The following is a 22,727-nucleotide window of genomic DNA, read 5'->3' on the forward strand; positions in this document are numbered from 1 at the left end:
ATCTCGCTGGCTGAGCATTGCCCATCAGCTGCCCATGCTGATTTTCTCCAGACAGGGGTTGTTACCGCAGCTGCCGGATCTTTCAACTGCAGCTGGACCACTGACCAGACATTTAGTTGTTCTCTTTAGAGACATCTCCCAGAAGAGCACTGGCAAACCACTCTCCCCCCATTGGATTAATTCAAAAACAGCAGATAAATTTTGCTTCCTTTTTTTTCCCACCCAACATGTGAGCCACATCCCTATGGAGCAAACAGGCCTTACAGAAGGTTAGTAGCACTTTCCACTGCGGGCAACGTAGCCAAATGGACCAGTAAAAGCTTTCAGCAGGCAATGGGAATGGTGTGATTCTTCAGAAAGGAAAATAAGCCTGTTGATTGCTTGGACAGCAATTCAAAATTGCATTTTCTTCCATCCCAGAAATACTTCATTCACTTAAATGCTACTTCTTTTTATTATGGAACTTGTATCAGCTGCCAAAATTGGTACACATGAAACTACTGTAACTCCTGTAATGATCTGTTATATAGGATACACTAATTTGACTGGTACGTATGAGTAAAATTACAGTGGGGTTTCCAGCTGGAAGGGATTGCAAGTAAGCAGTTTATCATTTAAATGTATTGGGAGTAATTCAATCACAGGAGGCTGTTACGACAATGCAGAGAAGAATAATAACCAGCAACACAATGGCCCCTAACTAAAGCAAAAGAGTTTCCAGCCCTTTCAGATGGAAAACAAAGAGTAAAACAAATCACAAACAAAAACCTCTCCACACAGATAGGAAAGCTCAACAATGGAGTCAAGGGGAAATAAGGGATGATATCTGCATCAGGCTCAATGGCATCCTTCCTCCCAGGCAAGTACGAGCTTTTTACCCATTCCCTGCTGCAGCCACTATGGGTATGTGATTATAACACACAAAAGCAGAGAAATGCTTTCTTCTGCTGAAGGACCCACTGGGAGACACATAGCCTGCGGTTTGATCACATTCTTCATTTGGGATTTCTACTTTTCTCCTGTCCTCACTCAGACCATCAACACTCCCATGCTCCCAGAATGAGAGAGAAGGTCCTTCCTTCCAAAATTTTTAGTTAAGCTCATTTCATCCATTTGGTACTGCGCCTCTCTTACTCTCCCTACAGAAATGCAGCATCCCTCCAGAGCTGGGTCAGGAAAGCCTTAATGTGCGGGACTGCGGAGAGAGTTTCAAGAGAGAAAGCAAGGGAAAAAATAAAACATTTTTTAAAAAAATACCACTCCCCCCCCGACAAATCCAACGTCAGCAAGGAGGCAGAGATTACCATGTTCTGTATCACCTAAAGCTTGCAAAGGGTAATGTACTGACAACTGCTATATCTAAATGTATTTGCAGGCAGGGAACCCATAGCATCAAGATGTGTAATAATGCTCTGTTTTCCACATGAAAGGGATCCCCTCCTTAAACAGTGCCCCTACCATGAAAACTGCTGGAAAAAGTAATCAGTCACAAATAATAGTCATGAAACCATTTTGATACTTAGCATTCCTCCATGGACGATATCATTATACATGGCTTAAATAAATCCCTCTAGCACACAGTTGCATCTTTATCATTTTCCTTAAAGGAAACCCAGGTGATTTATTTTTTTCTTTCCCCTGAAATACATTTTATTTCATCTGCAAATTCAAGAAGCTGACTAGCTGAGAAAAGCCAAATTTAGAGTTGGTTGGGAAACTCCAAGACACTTCATTGCCTCAGAGATAAGTTTTCTGCAAGATCCATCCCTTTTTCTGGGGAAGATCTGCAAAAAGGAGGTGGGGGGCATGGAGATCATCAGGTTAATAGCTGCTCACATACCCCTGAGCTTTTCAGAACTTTACCAGAAAAATGTAATTTACATTGCAAAGCCATGTTGTAGGCAATGCTGTAACCCCAGACACCCAACTCATGTGCAAACAAGCTAATTAACACAAGTCTGCAAACTGCGCCAGAAATCACAGCAGTGACTTGGGTATTAAAACCAAGACTAAGCACAGACCCAGAGTGGACTTTTTTCCCCTGTTTTTTTAAGCACATCACTAATGAAGACTGCTTCATTCGTTAGGCACTGATGTTAACAGGGATGTTTTTCTGTTCTGGATGAAGTCTGTTCCAGTCCATCTGACTGACACCTTTAGCACTGACTGACCGAAGCTACATTACCCCAGAGACCTTGGGCAGTGGGTATCGGCCAAGCGCAGGAAGCATCACCCCTCCCTGCGGGCAGAGCTACTGGGTGGGGTCTCCCTGCAGCCCCTGGGGTCAGAGTAGGTACGGTTTGAAAAAGGTGGGGGGGAAAAAACATTTCCACTGTTTTCTGACTAGTGGGTAGTCTGATACAGATTGCAAGTGACAGTGAAAAACGGGTGTTTATGGGCACCGTCAGGCCTATGAGAAGGAAGAAGGGAGCCTGAACCAAATCTGACGGGTGCACCGGTAAGATGAAGATCCAGAAACTCTTCACCTTTGTTGTAATTAGAGCCACACACACACACACTGAGTGTCTCTTCTGCAAAACACCCTGGGAGACAGGAGCACAGCTATTTCAGTGACAATCCCAGTGACAAGAGGAGTCAGCTCTTTCTAAAAGCATCGCTAAACCAAGGAACCGATAATTTAGACTCTCAACCAAAAATTGTACCCTATCGCTACCGCTTGCAGCCCCCCTGCCCCCAGAGCAGCATCACTCAGATGATGCAGGAAAGGAAATCAAGAAGGCTCTTGGAGCAAGGTTTTGAAGAGAAATCATAATGTGGTTTAGGTCTGCCACGGGGCTGGTGCTTTAGAATTTGGGGTTCAAGTGCTGCTGCTTCTCCAAACCAACAAAATAAGTCTTGGGCGGATGGGCGTGATGGGCAGGATGCCAGCTAGCAGCTTCTTTAAAACAAGGTTTCCAGAGGCATGCAGGGCTGAAGGTGTGCTCTGTAGCCATGGCAAAATTCTTCCAGAGATGTCTCTAAAGACATATGGAACTGCATTACTAGGACTGCTCAACAGGCCGAGTAATTTTAAACACAGTGCTAGAGTTTGGAATGGTTTTTCAAGAAAAGCAAAATGAATGAATGAATGAACGAACGGGATGATTTTACAGGCAGTAAATAGATTATTTAATTCTAGGCAGCAATGCCACGTGCAGCCTTTAGAGAAGAGCGAGCAACTTCATCTGAGTGGAGGGATTTGTGGTTGTCTGTCAACTCACCGGGCACCACTCCTTTGATGTCGCTTTCCGTGTTCATCCTGTTCTTGTGCGTGAACTGAAGGATCAGTTCCTTGGATGCCTCAAACTGCTGTGTAGCCATCAGCCACCGAAGGGACTCTGGGAAAATACTTCAAAGATGGAAAATACGTTAGGGTCACTTTCTGTCAGAGGAAGAACTGATAGTGTTTAGCTGCTCATTTAACCGTTCATGAGCTACGTAATTATTTTCAAAAAGCAGAAGAATCACTCATGAAACAAATAAGAGGGAAAAAAGATTCAGAATGTGCAAATTAATGACATTTTCTTTTACACCGATTCACAAACTATCCTATCACCTAGAAATAGGACATATTAGAATTTTATAACATATTAGAGGCGTTCTGCTCCTTAATACAATTTTGAAAGAACTGGGAGAAGGAGGAAGCACTGCCCGCAATAGACGTTTGCTGCCGAGCAGGGAATGAATGACATGTGCAGTTAACACATGGTAATTCAGACCAAAGAAGGAAAATAGCTGACAAAAGTGATTTGGATTCTCTTGTAGAGATGGAGAGAGGAAAGAGAAGAATTACTTTTTAAGATTATAACGGAACAGATTTTTTAAATTTTTAAACATGTCAAAAATCTTCTCCCACATATGCAGACTTTAAGCCGTTCTTTTATACAGGTCAGTATTGTATTTATACAGGTCAGTATGCTCCAGACAACATTCAGTTGTTGCTCTAGAAGTTCCCCCTAGTAAAGACAATATTTTGTTAGTTGAGTTGCCTTAAAAATATACACATGCACACAGAGTTACAAAATAAAAAAGTTTATTTTCCATCTGGTTGTTTCCTTCAAGTGCTGATATTCACCTGAGTCATTAACTTAACTGATCATTCTTCCTTTTTTTTCAGATGAAGTTATTTTCATACAAAGCCAAAAGAAATATGTAGATCTTAAAACAAACAAACAAACACTCTCATACTTTTACAGGTATAAAAACTTTCAGATCTGGCTCCAAGCGTATTTTTCTTTGTTGTTCAGGCCTCATTTTCAATAATCTTCCAAAAGTCCTTTCTAAGAACAAATTTAGCAACTACTTTTAAATTCAAATATATAATAAACCTCAAATTTCCTTCACAAAGCACTGATCTTTGCTATGGATGGTGCCTCAGTTATTATACTTCTAAGCAGTGGACCAGGCAATTGCACCATTATGGTACTACCTTTTAAGGCTGATGCAATTTGGAAGACAGCTTAGCGAAACCTCCATCCTAGATAGAGAAAGTATTATTTTTTTTAAGAAGAAAAAAGGAGAGAAGTCAGGCAGACTGCAATCCAAATGATATCAAATGATAAAAGCCATGATGACAGCTATTCAGCTTGACAGCTTATTTACTACCACTGGTGCTGCACAGATGCTTTGGCATATCTTCCCGCAGAAAGTCCTGTACTGCAAATGCAGGTTTTGAAAAATGAAGAATTCTCTGAATGCAAAATCTCCCCGCACTTGGCTCCAGAGAGGGGATAGCCTCAGCCGCTAGCCTAAAAGCTGCACTTTTTGAACAGTCCGCTTACAGATCCCAAACGACAAGCCCTGTGGGGAGCACTCTCTCCCAGGGAAGGAAGAGCCGTTGGGACGGGCTTCGCGGGGACAGACGCTGTCTCTGCCTTCCAGCTCCTACAGGTTTCTCAAACTGGAAGTGCTGAAGCCTCGCGTCTTTCAGCTGCTCCATTACTCAGGGCAAGCAGTGGGAGGTTCATTTAAGGATCTTTAAACACTCCTGGGCTGCTTTGAACCCAGGTTATCAGGCACAGAAGGGGAAGTGCTGGCTGCCCCGTTTCTGTGCAAGTGCCCGAGCTCATTTCTGGAGCACAGACCCTGCTGCCAAGGCTCATTTGTATGCAACTACTGTTGCACCTTCTCTTGCCAAACCAAGGACCGTCATAAACTCAAAAGTCAAAAAAAAAACTAACCCCCTGGTCCCTGTGGACTTCCGCACAGAAATTTGGTCACAACCTCGTTCTTCATCAACTGGCATGAAATACTATATACATATAAATGAAGCCGAGACAGCTTTCTGCCGAGGGTGAGCAGTCTCCCAGATGACCAGACTGAGCTGACTGCGGACACCTGGTTGATAATCTTCTACCTCTTCCATAAGCGAGGAAAGGACCAGCCTTTTGCAGTCGAAGAAAAGAATGGAGGGTGGGTGGGTAGGGGGAAAAGTTCATCTCCTGTTACACAGTTGCTGCTTGGAAGAGGAAAGGGGGAAGATTGGGAGGGACACTGGGAAAAAAAGACCCTAAGCCCGAGAAATCCTAAGAGAGAGAAGATTCCTTGACAGATAGAAAAAGACTAGGCAGGTACCGCGCATAGCTGGAAGGAGAACTGTGATCCTGTCCAGATGCAGAGCAAACCCATGCTCATGTAAAAGGGGTAATGTGTCAATTAGTAGTCTGCCCCAGGGCAACAAGCCCAGTTATTACAACTTTGTGTCTTGGTGAGGGTAAATCCTACCTAACAACATCAGAAAAGAACTGGCCACCTCTTCCCAGTTCTTCAGTTTTGGTTAGAGTGAAGCAGGAGTTTACTTTGGATTATTGATACCTTTGCTGACTTTCATGGCATGGTCCTGTCAGGGGCTTCCTGCGTCCAAGGGAGAGGAAATAATGCCTCTGTATAACTGGAGATCCCCTTCCCTCAAGGCTCTAACACACACACACACACACAGAGTTTGAAAGGAGCCTAACTTCTATTAACTTATTTTTATAGACTTGTCACCAACCCCTGTGCTCACGTCCAGTTTACGTGGGTGCGTCTCTGCCCTTCCAGAATGACCTAAGAGCTCAGCAAAGGCATCTGCTCGATTTGCAGGTGTCCCAGCCCACCAACCCATCCCTCCTAGATAAATCTGCTGCTTCCTCCTTTCCCCCAATCCATGCCCAGCTTCCTGCTCAGCTCATCCCCCACCTCATGGGGATGATATAGCCTGCCACGTGCAGGCCGGGAGCAGAGCAAATCTATAGGTGGGAGAGGGCTAAGCCCCAGCACGGAGGGGCAAACAGCACTCTCGCAGAAGGAGATGGACGTAAAGAGAGCAAGGAGGAAGAAGGAGGCAGCGCAGGGGCTATCGCAGCATCTGTTATTGAACTCACTGCTTTGAGTACACGATGGGGAGTTAACAAGCAGCGCAGTTTTCCAGTTCTTCTTTTATTACAAATCAGTTTGATTTCTTCCTTCACCTGTAACACATGCTGAGGGTCCACGCTCTATTCCCCAACACAATGCTGGGGGAAGCGGGGAGGAAAGGAAAGAGGTAATAAAACGGTAGCACTTTCCAGAGAATATGCAACAGATAGAAGAGAAAAACCTAAGAGAAAAGCGCATACAGTACTGACAGTATAATTAAACAGGCATCCTAACCAGAGTCCATTTCTGCAAATGCAAAAACCCTGGGTGATGCAAATCCTGCTATGTTGGCTGTTACCACTATTTATCAAGCTGTCATATCACACATTATGTAAGGAGAGTCTATTTGCATGGTCTGCCTGTCCTGTCCAGTCAAAAAGCCACAAAGCTCTTGGAGATTCGGGAATAAATGTTAGCATTTCCTATTGCTTTCAATGTCACCGAGGGACGACCTCTCAACAGGAATGTACGAGACCCTGACTCAGCCACCTGGAAAACATGCTACCTCCAGAAGACTGCTGAGGCGTTACTGCTGTCCACGTCGTCTATCGTGTTCATTAGGCGTCTTCATACCATCGTACTGTCCTTTTGGACACAAATACCTGTAAACATTATGTTTGATATTGGGTTCTATCCAGTGGTGGATATAATGCTTTCCAGCTAGCGGCATCCCAATAGGAGGTTTTGGAGTAGTCCTGCACGTGTGTGTGTTTGCATGTGTATAACATATGGCAGGTTTGGGAGGACAGTATCATACATTAACAAGAACACCCCAGCTTATTCATCATCAAGATTAACACTGACAAGATGAGACTATTTAGATGTTGTATGTTGGAAAACAGGTGGGGAAAAAAAAAGCCATTATCTTGTAAAGGACTTGTAACTTTTCCCGGTGTGCCGTGTTTTGTCCTCAGCCCAAGCTGCGGCATGCCTACCTCGGGGATAAGTGAAGAAATCCCTGCTGAGGGTTACCACCATGAACGCAGGAGAAGTCTGTAAGGCCTTCATGCATTAATATAAAAATATATAACTGTTAAAAACTGTTACACACTGTAACAAGTTTTTACATGTTGCAACTTGTCAGGCATTACAGCTGGCCACTTGGCCCCCCATGGGACATAAACAACTTGGTCCTGCACAGTGCGGTGGCATTTTTTCCTCATTTTTTTTTCAGTGTACAGCAACTAAATATTTTAATCTTGTTAGCGTTATTTTTAAAACGAATGATCTTGCGTGTTCTTACTGTTATGGTTTTGTACAAGCCTCTGTTGTGTTATGCCGCCACTGCGTGTCACTATTAAGACAGAAGAACAAAGGAAGACTGTTTTGGGAGGTTTATAGAGTCCTGGTGGGGATGGACTCGGCACCACCCCCAAGGTGAGAGCCACCCGACTTCTCTCAGCATAGCCGTACGAATGCCGCAGTGCTGTCGGCGCAGCTGGCAGAGAGGAGCGGGAGCAGCCGGGAGGGGAGGATTCCTTGCGGGAACGATCCCGAGCCGCTGCCCAGCGCAGACCGGCCACCCAGGCTTCGGCACAGTGTGCGCTAATTCGGGCAAAATCGAGCAGGCAGTCTAGTTCGGGGCTGGCTCTCTCACTCACACAAGCCGTCCAAGCGTGCTTGTTCAAGAGCTGACACGTTATTTTTAACCTAGCTTGGCTAACCCAGGCCAAAGAAACCAACAGTGACAGCCCAGAACCACAATACAGGTTTTAAGGGAAAATTTAGCTGTGCAGCCACAATCTGACAACACCTAGGCTGAGATGCATCCTCTCAAGAGTTGTTTTCATCTTTAAAGGGGAAGTAACAGCCAGAATAATAGCAAAGTACAACTTGCTGCTCAACAAAAGTGGACCATCTCCTGAGTTCTCACCACGTCACAGCACATAACCTATGTGTGTGCTACAGCAAATTATAAAGTTGTTATTTCTTATTTCAAAGTCAAGTCTTTGCAAAAGGTGAACGTAACAACAAAGGAAAAGGCTCATATGTATTGTGAAGCACATACACTTCCAGGCAGCAAAGCACCGCCCAAGTCCAACATTAGGAGCTCAATGCTGTCTTTGACCCGACAGGAGGAAGGAATACTTACACCCAGTAAAGCAGCATCAGCAGGAAAGGACAGATGATGACTGCCTGGAGGACCTGCCAGTCCCTGCAGAGGGCAGCCAGCCCCGGCATGAGGAACTGCCCCGCCATTTCGATGAAGCTCGCCACCATGGTGATCATGAACCGGTGCCCCGGAGGACAGAGCTCTATCCCTGAAACACAGAGCACACGTGAACGCATTAGCCCCCCACCAGCAAAGGCACCCACAGAACGCCTCTTTACGAAACTTCCAGGGAGTTAATGTCCTTCAAGACCTTTGGCCAAAATTATGCACCATCACATAAATCTTGTTTCCTCCTGTATTTAGGCTTCAAACACCCTACCAGCAATAGAGAAGCCCATTAACAGCCGGCTGCATGCAAACATTGCAACTCCCATACACCTATTGCATCTCCTGCAGACCTGCTGCATCCTCATTGTCAGCTTTCCTTCAGTCTCTGCCTAGAGAAGCATTTTATCAAATTGTAAGATATTTGGTTTTTAAAGGGAATGTGGGGTAAAATACAATCCAAAGATTTTGGGTTGAGCCTTTTCAGAGTTCTCAGAGATGCCGCATGCCTTTCCAATCAGTTTGCTGGGAGGCAGAAGAGCGCAGCTCACAGCAGGGTACAGCCGCCCAGCTCACACGGGATGCCACCTGCCCACAGTTTAGTATGCTACTAACTCAGCCAGTTTCAAGCTGGATTTTGCTGAGTGGGTTGTTTCTGGGTTTGCTTTTTGTTTTTGCAATAGCTAATCTCGAACAACTTTGAAACGAGCCAGCCTTCCATCTGCCTTATCCTGTCCTCCATCCGTCTTATCCTGTCCTCCATCCTTCCTTTTGCTGTGGGGCAATTTACTACCGCCACTGGTATCATCGGTTGACTCAGCTGCCTTGTGACAAGTGTGCTCAGTAGATAAAAGCTTCCTTAAACCCTGGCTACCTTTTATTTAGTCCTCAGAAATGAAGATGAATTTATCAGAACCACAGCTTTAAAAAAACAAAACAAAACAAAACAACAAAAAAGATCACAGGAAAAATAGCAGAAAAATTGGACTGCCTTGTGGAAATATATTCAAACAATTTTTTTGCCAGTAAGATTGCAATAGAGGCCCCTATTTCATATTTCCCATTTGCCCACATTCACTTCTACAGATTAATAATTAAGCACAATAAATCTGCCACAAATGTTGTGTAGTACTTATCATCACGCTGATACAGAAACATAGGCTCGTAAACCTTCATGATATGTTGCTGTCAGCATTGTTGCTTTTCCTTGGGATGTTTGCTATGGTTGTTTTAAATTAGAATTTAACGGCTGTTAAAATTGTAATTGAAAAGCCATAAGACAATAGGAAGAGATGACAGCTGCTCCTTCATTCACTCTTTTATCTGCAGCTTGTTCAGCATTTATCACTGTAACACAGATTTAAACTAGCTGACCAGGAACTAGCTTGCAGATCAAATCTAGGATTAAACACCACACGCTGTTTTATTTTTCCCCCTTTCTTTTCAGCAAATGACAAAAACTATGGATGGATTTTTGCCAATACAGAAGGAAAATGTATCTGTTGCAAGCAAGCCCAAATTTTCATTAGCTTAACCACAAACACAGCAACTTTGGAAAAGGAAGGGAGGGAAAAAACCCTCAAAGACTCTCACTTGCTATAAAAGCCTTTTACATTTTAATTAGAAAAACAAGATTAAAACACAGAGCTCCTTATTACATTAATACGGTTTCATTCTTACTAATGAAGTATCCCAAGCCTAGGCGATTTTTTTTTATTCTATGCAAAGAGGTCACTTCCGTTTTATTTCCCTAATCTTCAGATATAAAGTAGTTCTGTTCGTTTTTCTAAACCTTAAAGTCCCAGTAACTCACACTCCAATATTCCTTCATTAAGTACAGGGATGAGTTTTGTTGCTATAGAAACGGGAAGTCTGCATTAGATAGGTAAGGCTTTGGCATTTTGATTGCATTGCTTAGGTTAGTATCAGATAAAAAAAAAATTAACCAAGAGGAGAACAACTTTTATATGAAGTCAGAAAGAGGTGTCCAAATAATGAAATTATATTTTACTAAGTCACTGGCGCATAGTACGTAACTCCATATGCAGCAGTTATTCATTGTATAGAAAGGAAATGACTTCAGAGATTGTTTAGCATCTATTTTCTTCTCTGGATTATCACACGCATATGATCAATTTTTGCCCTTTCCTCTAAAAAAGCTGGAAAACACAAAAAAGTATTCCCAGCTGTAGCTGGGTGAGCATGACTTTCAAGTGACATCAGCAGGTGCTCCATGTGTATGAAATATCATGTCTCTGTTGAAATGTTCTACTATTAGGACAGCCTACTGACTTTCCAACATCTCTCGCATCAATTTTATATGATAAAAGATTCAGGACCACAGATTTTAGCAAGCATTTAGCAGTCAAACTTTTCCCACCTCTGCCAGCAAAGCCACCCACCACAGCACCCTAGGAAAGGCACCCTGCTGATGCTCCCACTGGTGCCACTGGCACAAGGCCTCTGTGGCCACAACAATTTCCACCCAATTCACATGATGGATTACTGACTCGCATGAAATCACTACAAGGCAGAGATCAGCTTTATCCACCTGTGGCAAATCCAGCAAGAAAGCTCCAGCTCCCGCACTCAGTGAAAAGGTTTCCACCTCAACTACTTTGTGGAGCATGGAGAATCAAGTAAACCCCCGTCATGCACTCAAATAATGGAAATTACCATCAGTACCAAAAACTCCCGGATACATCTACTTGCTTTACTTGGAAAATTATGTGTGGACAAGGAGACAGGCATGGAAAGCATTTTGCTTCCTTGCCTAGTATTTCTACTCTAGGCAGCACAGTCAGAGCAGTAGATCTAACTCAGTTGCCCGATTTCCGCAAGTCCCAGGCAAACGATCGTACGCAAAGCAGTCCCACAGTATTTGGGCAGTGAAACCAGACATGCCCAGGACACGTGGGACAGACTTTCCCACTGTCGGTAGATGCCCGGTAATAGCGGACGTCCCAAGCGCGGAAGCAGGACCCATAGCAGAACTGCTCCACACACGCCATAAGTACAACCCAGCCTGAAGGCAATCGCCTCACCACACGTGTGGTGCAGACCCGGGCCCCGTAGGCATCACAGACACAAGACACTGAATGCACGAGGCTCATTGCACGGCACATGCCTCTGGCTGGGAAATGCAGAAATAAAGCGTAGAAATCCTCCTTTCGGACCCTATCCTGTATGTCCTTCCACTACAGAAGTGACCAAATCAATGTTCACCAGCCCCACAGCCCTCAAACCTACCACAGGGAGAGCTAGTGTGAACTATGCCCCTTCTTACAAGGCATTCAAGCATTTTTTTTGGTTGTTTGATGCACTCAAAGTAACCCCTCTACTAACATGCAGGATGCGCAGAGACACTTTTCGGCAAGGAAGGAACAGCACTGGGGCCAGATACGTTACTCCATGAGTCTGCTCGCAGTGATTTGTACCAGAAGTATTAAAACTGGTGATGAACAAAGGCAGAGTAAAAGTCTGCGTGCGTGTACGAGTGTATGCATGCGTGAGAGCAAGCGAGCAGGCACCGGAAGGATGGGCAGAGCACGGGTTAAAGGATGGCACATGCCCATTGTGCCAATCGCACTCTACCCATGATTTCGTTCAAGTATCAAAAGGAGGAGGAACAACCTGACCCACAGATAAGGTATCAAGAAGATGAAGGACAGGATTGGAATCATAAAGTATCAAGACTATGAAAAAAGAGAAGAGAACAGAAATTCATTAAATTTGCCTGAGAATTATGAGGGATGAGAAAAAACAATGAAGTAAAAAACTGTAAACATCATCAACTCCTAAAGGGTATGAAAAGCAACCCCAAACTCGTTTGTTGTTGCCTGCCAAGAACAACCTCAGGAATGTGATGAGGACACAGCAGCCACTGCCTCTTGTCCTCTGTGTCACACAAGCGACCCTGGCCAGACCACGTGGACATATGCCTTGGTACTTGCAAGTGCATGAGTGTGAGAGCACGCATGAATGAAACCCGTGAGAGAGTGAGTGTGGTTGTGCAAAATCTGCCTACTCAGAGACTGCAGGGGGAAAAAAACCCAAACCAACAACTTTGTCCTTCTATATAGTCTCTCACCGAGTTATTTAGAAATCCCATGGGAATTATTTTCAAATATTAACCAAGGGAATAAGAACCACAGCAACTATATTGGCTGTTCCTGGTGACAAAGGCCAAGCTCAAGAAAAGGACTTTCAAATGAACATTTTTGGTATACTGAGAAGACAGATTTCAGAGCAGCTCCCCCGCTACTTCATATATTGTCCTTTTTGCTTGCCTGTAGCATTGCAGCAATGGCCCTATTTGACCCCTAAGAGAGCCACATGCACCCCTAGGATGTGTTAGTTAAACTTTCTAGATATATGCTGAGGGAAAAGCTCCCGCTGAGGAGGGCTCTGTCCCCAATGCTCCCCACACTTCCCTCTGGAGGCAGCCTTGGAGGTGTCCTGGGCTGGTTTCCCTTGCTGGTGCACTCCCCCTGGAGCAGGGGCAGCCGTTGGGTTTCAGAGGAGTTGAGTTTCACGATGGATCCTGGCCTGAGAAAAGCTGCCTCAGATGCTGAGGGACCTGCAGGACTTTGAGCTTGGTCAGACTTTCTGACCATCTAACTTTAACAAGCAGGTTGTTGGGGTACACTCTTGCACTCTTTAGGTGAATACAGAGTCCAACAGAGGTTTCAAACCTGCAGCATTTTCCAGACGTGTCTAAAAAGCACAATAAGTAGTTTTTAGGACCAGGAAAACTATGGGCTGAAGGCAACATTGTCACATGCAAGTCCTCATTTGATCCACATTGCATGCTATGTGACAACAGTGGCAAGGTTGGAGTAAGGTTTTCTTGACAGACCAAAACAAAGAAACAACTGAAAATGAGAAGTTCATCAGTATTTCATAGGAGCCAGCCCACAGCACACCACTGGAGTCGCATCGGGTAAGATCTCCCAAGCAGGTTTTGGAATACTGAAATTACTTTTCTTTAAACGGGATTCATTTTCTCTCCCTCACCCCCACCGTGTGGGACTCTTGTTAGAAAGAAGGGGAAGCCTGAACAAGCCTTCACAAGCAAAAGCAGGTCCATTCCACAGAGCACATGAAGCGCTGGGAGGCCCTTCGGCAAGGGCATCTGCAGTTTTGCCAAAAAGAAGCTGCGTATAAACATCAGTGAATTAATTCACTACAATTATATGGTACTTGAACCAGTGCATGCCATTTATGTCGCCTCATCTGGAAATAAGTGTGTCCTGGAAGAACCCAGGGAGCGGGGCAGAAAGGAAGACGTTTCTGGAATCAGGCCGCAGGTGGATGAGGTATGGCACATCTCGGACCCACACACATCTTTGGAGTGTCTACAGAGAGCCATTAGTCCTGAAAGGTTTTGCTTTTTTTATAGTTTTCGGAAACCTAGAAATAGCTTGCAAAAGACAACAGGGCTTTAGATTATTCCACACCAAAATCAATTGTTCCTGAGAGCTGACCAAAAGGCTGGGATTCACAGCAAAGGACAGGACTCCATCACATATCTCTGCACAGTTGGCAAAATTTAGGAAGATCCCAGCACCGCTGACGGCTCAGACAGGACGGCGCGGGGAGTTAGAGCGCCCGCTCCGAGCAGGACCGGGGCACTCTTCCCACCAGCGCACCGCACGAGCTGCGCGGGACGTGCAGAGGGGCCAGGAGGGCTCACGGCTCAGCCCTGCCTGCCGCACGGCTGCCGGCACTCGGACTCGTCGGGATGTGGGCGAGGAGGGAGCTAAGGAAGAGCCTCTACAACGCCATGGGGGGTCTGCCCCACCACGTGCAGAGCTGCTCCCTCGCGCGGGAGGTCGCTGCCCCTGGGCATCAGCAGAGAAAGGCATGACAAAACCACAGATCAGACAACAGGTTACCCACAGCAAACGCAACCTGTACTGGTGACAAGGGGCACATAGATTTTAGATCGGAAAGGGCAAGTAGTCTTTGCTAACAGCTTCTCCTCTCCCTGGCATTGGGATGGAAAAACCCCTGGGCTGATATCCTCGACAGCAATTTTTCAGGCAACCTCTTCTGAAAAGATGATGGGAAGTTGAGTTAAAATTATCCAAGTATGCCGCGGCCTGACATCTGCAATTCTGCCCTCTCCCCTTTCCAACTGGCTCCTCTTTCCCACCCTCTCCGCCTACAGCTGTGGAAGCAGCAGTCCATCCGGAGGAGACGGACACACGGACAGGTGACCATGGAGACCTACAGTAACACTGGGTTAACACCAACTCATGCCCCTGTGTAGCCCACCTCCTCCAAACAGCACCGGGTGAGCTGTCATCACCATGAAGGGACTAAGGGCCACATCCCATCCTTTCTCACTTGGTCTTACACTTGCGCACTAGTAACAAATAATTTGTTTCAGGTTTCAGAAACCTTCTTGTTTGTCTTGAAAGGCTGACATTTATTCTCATAGAATATTTGCACAAGGTTGAACAGCAAACACCTTTATTTAAAGAAAAAAAAAAAAGAATTGTAAGTCATTTGCAAATAATATATCAAGAGGAAAAAGAGGTTAAATCACACTGCCTGAACTACTCTCCAGCATTCACTCACCCATCTCCAATCCCAAAACACAAAGCAATTCCTGCACCGCAGCCCAAGCGCTAGCTCCATCAGAAACCACAAGTTGACTGCGTTTTGTGCCTTTGCAGTTTTCTCTCCCTGTCCAGTTTCAGTCTATGAGCCACCAAGACTGTAATTATATAGGAGTATCCCTTGGAGAAAATGGCCTGGACAAAACACCTGAAGTCTGGGCAACAGCATCCCCACTGAAAAAAATCCCCGAGGAGACAGTCTGATTCTAGATTCACGTTATATTAAAAAAGAAAACAAACCCACAACTCAATTTTTGACAGTTTCCCCCATATTACTATACACCCATCACTCTTAATTCCCTCCAAGGACCCCTCAAGATGTTCCCCTATCCCAAAAAGGAGGAAAATCAGACTCAAATGAATAAGACCCACACTATCAGCTGAGCAGAAGAAAGCTCAGGCAACACAGTTTTAGGTGTAAAATGTGGGACACCAGAAATTCCCAGTGGTGGTAGCATCCTAAAGCACCAGGGCTGTGTGTGCCTCTCAGCCCCAGCAGCTGCTCAGCTCAGTCAAGAGAAAAGCGCAGGCTGTGGCCCTAAGATAGGATTTTGTATTTGGACTCTGCTTTTCAACAGAGCACAAAAGGAAAGAAGTGGAAAAAAAAAAAAACAACCCACAGCACTTAATTTTCCAAGCTCTTCAGCACTTCCAGCAAGTCCCACCACTGCGTGCTCCCCGAGCTGAGCCTTTTTGGCATGACGGGCTCTGTTCACGGCGATCTTGAAGACTGCTGGGAGGCGACCCCGTCCCCGCTGCTGCTCTATTTCCAAATTCCCACCAAGCTCTCTCAAACCTCAGGGACCTCTTCTTCCTCCAACACTCTCCGTGGGATTTGCCCTCTGCTGTAAACAGATCATCTCGCTAGATACTCCTAGAATAACACGGCCCCCAGGCTTGCTTGTGGCTAGCCAACCAGACAAAATTGCAGCAAAAACCATTAATAACTCCCAGACAAGCTTTTTAGTTTGCAGCTGGCTGCTAGGGGGATAAGTAAATAAATAAAATCCAGCATATCTGCTTATATACCCAAATTTCCAGGTGGTTACTAGACACAAACTTCTAAGAGCTGCAAGCCCTCCTCAGGAGCTATGTAGGCTTCTCATCCCAATCAGCGCACTTCTGATTCAGCGCCGGCTGAAACGGCCCAGGTTAAGCCCACAATTGCTCCTGGCTGAGTTTAGACAGGGAGCACTTTTCCTCGATCGTCTTTGCTGTCACTAGAAGTGAGGGAGGGAGCACCATGTGTAAACACAGTTTATTAGAGAGCAGCAAATGAAGCAGCACGTGGAAGGAAAGGTTATCACACGCACCGCAGTGCACAGACAACCGCCAACTGATGTAAACACAGGACAGAGACAGAGTGGAAGGAAAGGAAAAAATCTAATTTCCTCTCTGGAGAAATCCAATCCACTGCCAAGCAAAGAGAGCAGTAATAGACTGACCCTCCAACGGCCAAGTAAGACAAACGGGATTATTTTCCCACAACAGCACAGCAGGACAAAAGTTATTCTAAAATACATCTATGAAATGACACAGGTGCTCCTTCAAAGGTACTTTTCTACGCATCATAGATTTGGCAGGGGGTTCTTTTAAACACACACTAGCCCACCATTTATATCTAATTAACACTTTTTATGTGTGTCAAATCAGTTGTCCGTGCCCTGACATAACCCAAGCTGATGGAGCCATCAGGCTGGCTCAGAGCAGACAGCCAGTGTGACACCTCACCAGACACACTCACCAGTGCCACTCTTCATTTCTGACCAGGATAGATATCCCACATCTACTGGATGGAGCTATCGGATAGATAGATATCTAATCAGAATAGATATCTTTCTTACCAAAACTAGATCAGACGTTCATTTTCTATGCAAGTGCCAGGATAGTGCTAGAACTGATGCTAGGCAAAAAACCTTTTAGATACACTACTTAGCCTCTGCTGCTGTGAACACTACCACGTGCATAGAGAGGCATAGCATGAAAAAAGTAAACACTGCTACACCTCTCGTCCAAAATCCAACCAAAACACAAGGTGCAACCTTCCCTCTCTTTACCTCCCACATGCTCAACTCTCTCCTATAAGGCACAATAAGTAACACGCCAACTCGATTTCAGGCCTGGTATTGCTCAACTACGTCAGGATATTTCAGGAGGAGCTCTCCTCCCAGCTGCAATCAGCCTGTAGCTACCCACAGGTGGAGGGTTTGGAACACAGACATGGAGCCAGCTCAGGTTCGGTGCAGGGCATTCACTCACCCCCCATGAATGCAGCTGCAGGAGCTGGGGACTGCCTGGGCAAGGCGCCCGTGCAGCGGAGCCCCTTCCCAGGGCCAGGCTTGCTCGCAGCAGGGAGCTGGGCAGGGCAAAGGCAACTCTGCTCCTCCAGGCACAGGAGACCCCAAGCAGTGGCTTCCTGACCACTGCATGGGACGCAGCGATGCCTGCGATCCTGCTCTGGATCCCAGGGAGCATCAGCGGCAGAGAAGGGAGCACGCGTTGTTCCTCTGTTCATCCCGTAGTATCTGTATTTGCTGAGTTTTACATTGCACAAGACAAACATCATCTTACAAAACAGACGGCTGACTGCGTAAGAAACCTTTAACATAGCACGCTGCCTGTCATTCACGAAGTAATAAAAACAAAGAAATGTTAAATCACATTTGTGGTACTGCAGTTGCCATATATCCTACTTCCAGAGGAAAGCAGCAGCGTCTCTGCTGCTGCCATGCAGCAGCTCCCAGCCAACACTGATTTTTGATGACAGTTCCTGTATGTGAATAATGGCATTATGAAACAAAACCAGGATGGTGGCCCTGGAAACCTAAGCAGCAGTGACAAAGAGCGTAAGCAACTGGTAGATACAGAACACACTAATTTCAGAATAAAGATGACTCAATTTAAATTGCAACAACAGTGATGAAAAAAGCTTTGCCATGAGATATGTCCTCATATATGTTAACAGCTATCTGTAAAAACCAATTATCTTCCAACTCTGGTCTATAACTTCCTACCCCCCCCATTAACAGACTCTCCAAACCCTTGTCAATATTTGTTTATTTTTGCACAAAACTAAGATTGCATAGAAATCTATCGGATTCTTCCTTGTTCCAAAAAGGTGGCTCGCTCTAAAGGAAATGCACAGCCGATCACAGGAATATTTTGCAAATCAAACACCTCTGCTGTTCACAACAGCTGGCCCCTTTGCTTTTGGCAGGATCTAAATCACAACTGGCATCTTTTTGACAGGAAAGAATGAGAGTAGCTGAAACAAAAACTGGTGTGAGAGGTATCAGAGGAACTCATTTTCTTTGATGCTTCACATGAAAGGGTTCTGCATCTGTATTTGTTAGTGAATTTTTAACAATATTGTAGCCACTTAAAATAAGAACAGAAAAGACATTCAATAGCCACAAATCTGCATTGCAATCTCTTAATTAACCAAGTGGCAAATAATATTCCAACAGCAGCTATTTCTAAATCCTAATTTGCAACCTCCAGATGGATGATAGTCCTCAAAAAAGGTGAGAACAAAGAAATAACACCCTAACACCTTGTTTCAGGTTTATTAAACGTTTCCCAGCTCTTTGAGGCAGCAGGGTAGCGAGGGGCAGGCCCTCTCTCCCCGAGCACTGATCCCACACGAGATGCTTCTGCAAGAAGGAGCTTTTCACCATTACTGTCATGCTGTTGGACGAGTGAATAAATGCACCGAGCCCCAGATTTGAGCATATTCCCAGCAGAACTGCATATTGCTACCAAGAATTTGACACGGGAGCCTCGAGCTGTTTGCAGCCTATCTTACCAAGCAGAAAAGACAAGCACGGAGGAAACCCTTAAATGGATGGCCAAGAAATGTACTTGGTGCTCCGTAGGTCTTAATAAAGCACCGCCTGCCCTGCACGCCCTCCCTTGGACCGATGGAGGATGGCTTGCCTGAAGCACTGCACACCAGAGGCACAACCCCAGGAAAGCCCCTTGCTCCTTTAGCTTGTGTAAACTTAATAACAAGCCCTCCAAATGCTTACATACACAGAGTCTAAGCAAACATTTGGGTGGGTGGTTATTAAACTCTCGTAAATACAGTTGTAAACCCATACACACATGTATGTATAAACACACACACATACAGCTATGGATACTTGTGTGTATATATATACACGTATATATAATTGTAAAGGCAAAAGCTCCTAGTCCCTTTTCCTTCCCTGACCCCTTGCTGATGTCAAAAGCAATCAGTGGAAATTTGGGTGATGCCCTGAAGAACCTCGTGCCATTTCAGAGGACCTGAATTGCTCAGGTGGCATCACCAGCATTGGGGAGAGCCCGCAATACCACAGCACTGACAGCACGCACCAAGGGCCGGCAGATATGCAGGCAATTTAGTCAAAAGCTATTAGTAAGTATGCTTGTGAAAGGCTGTCACACATTTGGCCCCTGGGGCATCCTTGTTTTTAAAGATTTACGCCAGGCACTCTGGATAGATGTTTCATGTACACCGTGAAAGTGGAGCTTGGAGATTCAGAGCCAGTAAGCCGTTATATTTTGGTTGCTTTCACTGGAGAAGGAAGTGCTGCTCAAACTAATGCGGTGACTTTCGCATTAATAGTCCTCTGTCTCCGGAATTCAGCGTCAAACCTGACACAGGTCTGGGGAAGGCAAAGGCAAGCAGACATGGGAATGCCCATGCGACGAGTGAGGACCGCGCTGGCCAGTGCACGCAACCATTGCACCAGAATCTGCACAAGCAGGATGGCCCCGGTGGAGTCTCCTCTAATTTTAAACCTATGACAATACAAAAAGAGAAATGAGGCTGTGGTAGTATACAGGTGGTGAGAAAACGCCTCTTGATACAAAAGCAGCCAATGCACAGTTAGAAGTAGTACAGGTATTGTTTTTCCTCTTCCATTTCCCAGCGAGATTTTATTTTCCAAATAACATTCCCGTAAGGGAGGAAAAAAAATATATTCTAGGGGAAAAATGAAGATTTCCTTTCTGTCAACTGATTTTAAACTGAAAAAGATATGACATCCCACCTTGGGAAAAAACCTGCTTCCTGAAGCTATTAAAGTTATCGTAATTTTCATTCAAAATGAAGTCTTAAGTTTTTAAGTACAGGCTTTTATTCTTTATATTAAATACATGAACTGTATGCTGTTTAGGACATCTTCCACCACTCTGCGCACAAGGAGTGCTCTGTACGGTGGGCTCTACTCGTGCCTGGTTTGTGGGCAGTTCTGCAGCAAACAGCATAATTCAATGAATTCAATGAGAGTGCAGAAAACTTGTTGGGGAAAGAGCATTCCCTTTCCAGCCCTCTTCAAGCACATCTCTGTTTCAAGCAAAAGTTAACTCAGGCGGGCAGCACCTGTAGTTGCATGCACAGAGGTGAGCGCAGTGGAACATCCCTCACGTGCTGCTGTCACATACATAATCAAAATAATCTCATAATTGCCAAGGCTTAAACATTCCTTAAATTTCTTCCTTGCTATCTTTACAAATACCATCTGTGAAGTTTTTCCCCTGAAGTACCAGCATTCCTTGAATTGGTAAAACCTGACTCGAGGGTGAAGAACAATAAAATAAAAAACATTATAATGCTTCCAGCGTCTCATATTTCCATGTAAATTGCTGGGCTAAGGATGTCCATGCAATATGAAACCAGACCACCCGAAAACATCCACTGGGATTCGAAGTTTTCCCAGGATCATCCCTGAAAAATGGGTGAGTTTTTTCAAGAGTATCTCACAGCCAAGAAGAATATGTAGCTTTACAAGGGTAAAATACTAATATATCCTGATAAAACCGTGGTAAAAGCTAAATATTTTTGCGGAAATGTTTCTGGATGGAAAACCTCCTATTGCTTTGCAGTAACTTTGAAAAGAGAAAGCTCAAATATCTTAGTATCCTCCTTCCATGGAGGCTGGCAAGTAGGCTGGGAACCCACCGATCTCGCCAAGCAGAAGCCATCCTCCAGCGGAGGACGCTCGCTTTTCTCCAGTGAAAGACCTCTTTCAAGAAAACTCCTGCCACTTACAGACGAGTTCAAAGATGACAACACTCACCGATTTGTTCCAAATAAAACCAGAACGAATTGCTGAGCTAATTAATAACACAACATTAAAAGGAAACCCAGCTCCTTGGAAAGAATCCAGCTGCAGTTCATAGAAGGGGATTTCACTTCTTCTGATTACAACATTAGTAAACTTTGTACACATCACAACTACAGCTAAAATTGTGAAGATGCATACATGCCCCTGGGAGGTGAATGACTGTTAACCTTTTCTTACCAATTCCTAAGTATTTTTCTGTGTGATTCTCTATGTTTCAAATGGCAGTTCCTATTGAGTGGTGCTTCGGTGTCCCTGTGATGGTGCAAAGTCAAAGACGAGACCTGTGGGTAGAGGCAATACTGCCTGGAAGACCAGCTGGCAGAGCCTCATGTAGACCTCACCTTGCCTCAGTACGGCCAGGCCATGCTCTTAAGAGGTCAAAGGATTTTTGGGGGCTTGTCTCTCCAGTAAGTTCTGCTACTTACTTTGAAGACAAATGCACACTGAAAGCAGTTTCTCCATTAAGATAATCATATTTTTGTTTGTGCAGCAATACTTAAATTGCTTATAGTACATAAATGACAACACAACTTTTACGTGCTGCTTCCTACGCATGCAATGCCAGAGGAGCAAGGTATGTGGTGTTAGATTTCCCGTCCTCAGGGAGCAGCTTCAGGTAGGTCAGAAAAACCTCCCATATTTACCTCCCTTTTGTAGCAATAGAGAAATGTGTAAGGGATGGGAGAGGGAGGAAGTGCGGCAGAAAGGAGATGGTGGCTGTAGGTGGGGGGGAACGAAACTATAGACCGATTGTCCCCACCTCATCATATCAGATTTCCTTCCCACACTGAGCTATGAACAAATCACTCCGTTGCTCAACACAACAGAAATAATTCAGTTACGGTTTCCAAATTTTCCTTTGGGTCTTCTTGCAGAGCCAGTAAGGAGGTAAGAAAGAAAGGGCTGAACTGGAAAAGTACAAGAGCTGGGCTCAGTTTTCAGTTCAAACACCGACTTGCTTTGTAACCATATTCAACCACTTAAAGGAACATGGTAAACTAGACAACGATTTCCATCCATGAGAACAACGTTGGGTGATGGGAGAAAAAAGGCTCTGTGGCTGATCCTGCCTTTCCTAGTGTGAGAGGGTGTCCTCAGCACCCCCACCCAGGGCTCAGACACTGGCACCTCCCCAGGGCAAGTCCCCAAACCTGCCGGCACACAGCAAACCTGAGCGCACCACGGGTACACGTCCCCGCCGGCATGAACACCACAGAAACGTCTTAGGGACTTGACTATCTCCCAACCCAGGTAACCACGCATCCAACAGAAGACGACACGTGCTCCCTGACTCCAGAGCAGCACCAGGCACGTACTGCGGGCACGTGGCTCAGGAGGACAGCATCCCCAGGGAAGGAGGGCAGAGCCCTTCCCCAGACCATTCACACCACAAACCTATAAGCTGTTGTCTCAAAAACGTGTGGGATTCCTGGC

The 22,727-nt window shown here is 45.2% G+C and overlaps 1 protein-coding gene across 3 annotated transcripts in view; it reads right to left on the minus strand.

Annotated features, from left to right (window-relative positions):
* Window positions 1-22,727, minus strand: part of SLC22A23 (solute carrier family 22 member 23) — a 111,999-nt gene that overhangs the window by 24,231 nt on the left and 65,041 nt on the right. For 2 of the 3 annotated variants that reach the window (XM_075142593.1, XM_075142592.1), the window contains exons 4-5: window positions 8,489-8,657; window positions 3,222-3,349 (exon numbers count right to left, since the gene is read on the minus strand). In XM_075142593.1, coding sequence (XP_074998694.1) covers window positions 3,222-3,349; window positions 8,489-8,657 — 297 coding nt within the window. Of the gene's footprint in view, window positions 1-3,221; window positions 3,350-8,488; window positions 8,658-15,687; window positions 16,026-22,727 lie in introns of those variants that run through there. The other variant, XM_075142594.1, reaches the window with a different exon arrangement.

Source organism: Calonectris borealis, chromosome 2, assembly GCF_964195595.1.
Source record: "Calonectris borealis chromosome 2, bCalBor7.hap1.2, whole genome shotgun sequence".
Taxonomy (NCBI): Eukaryota; Metazoa; Chordata; class Aves; order Procellariiformes; family Procellariidae; genus Calonectris; species Calonectris borealis.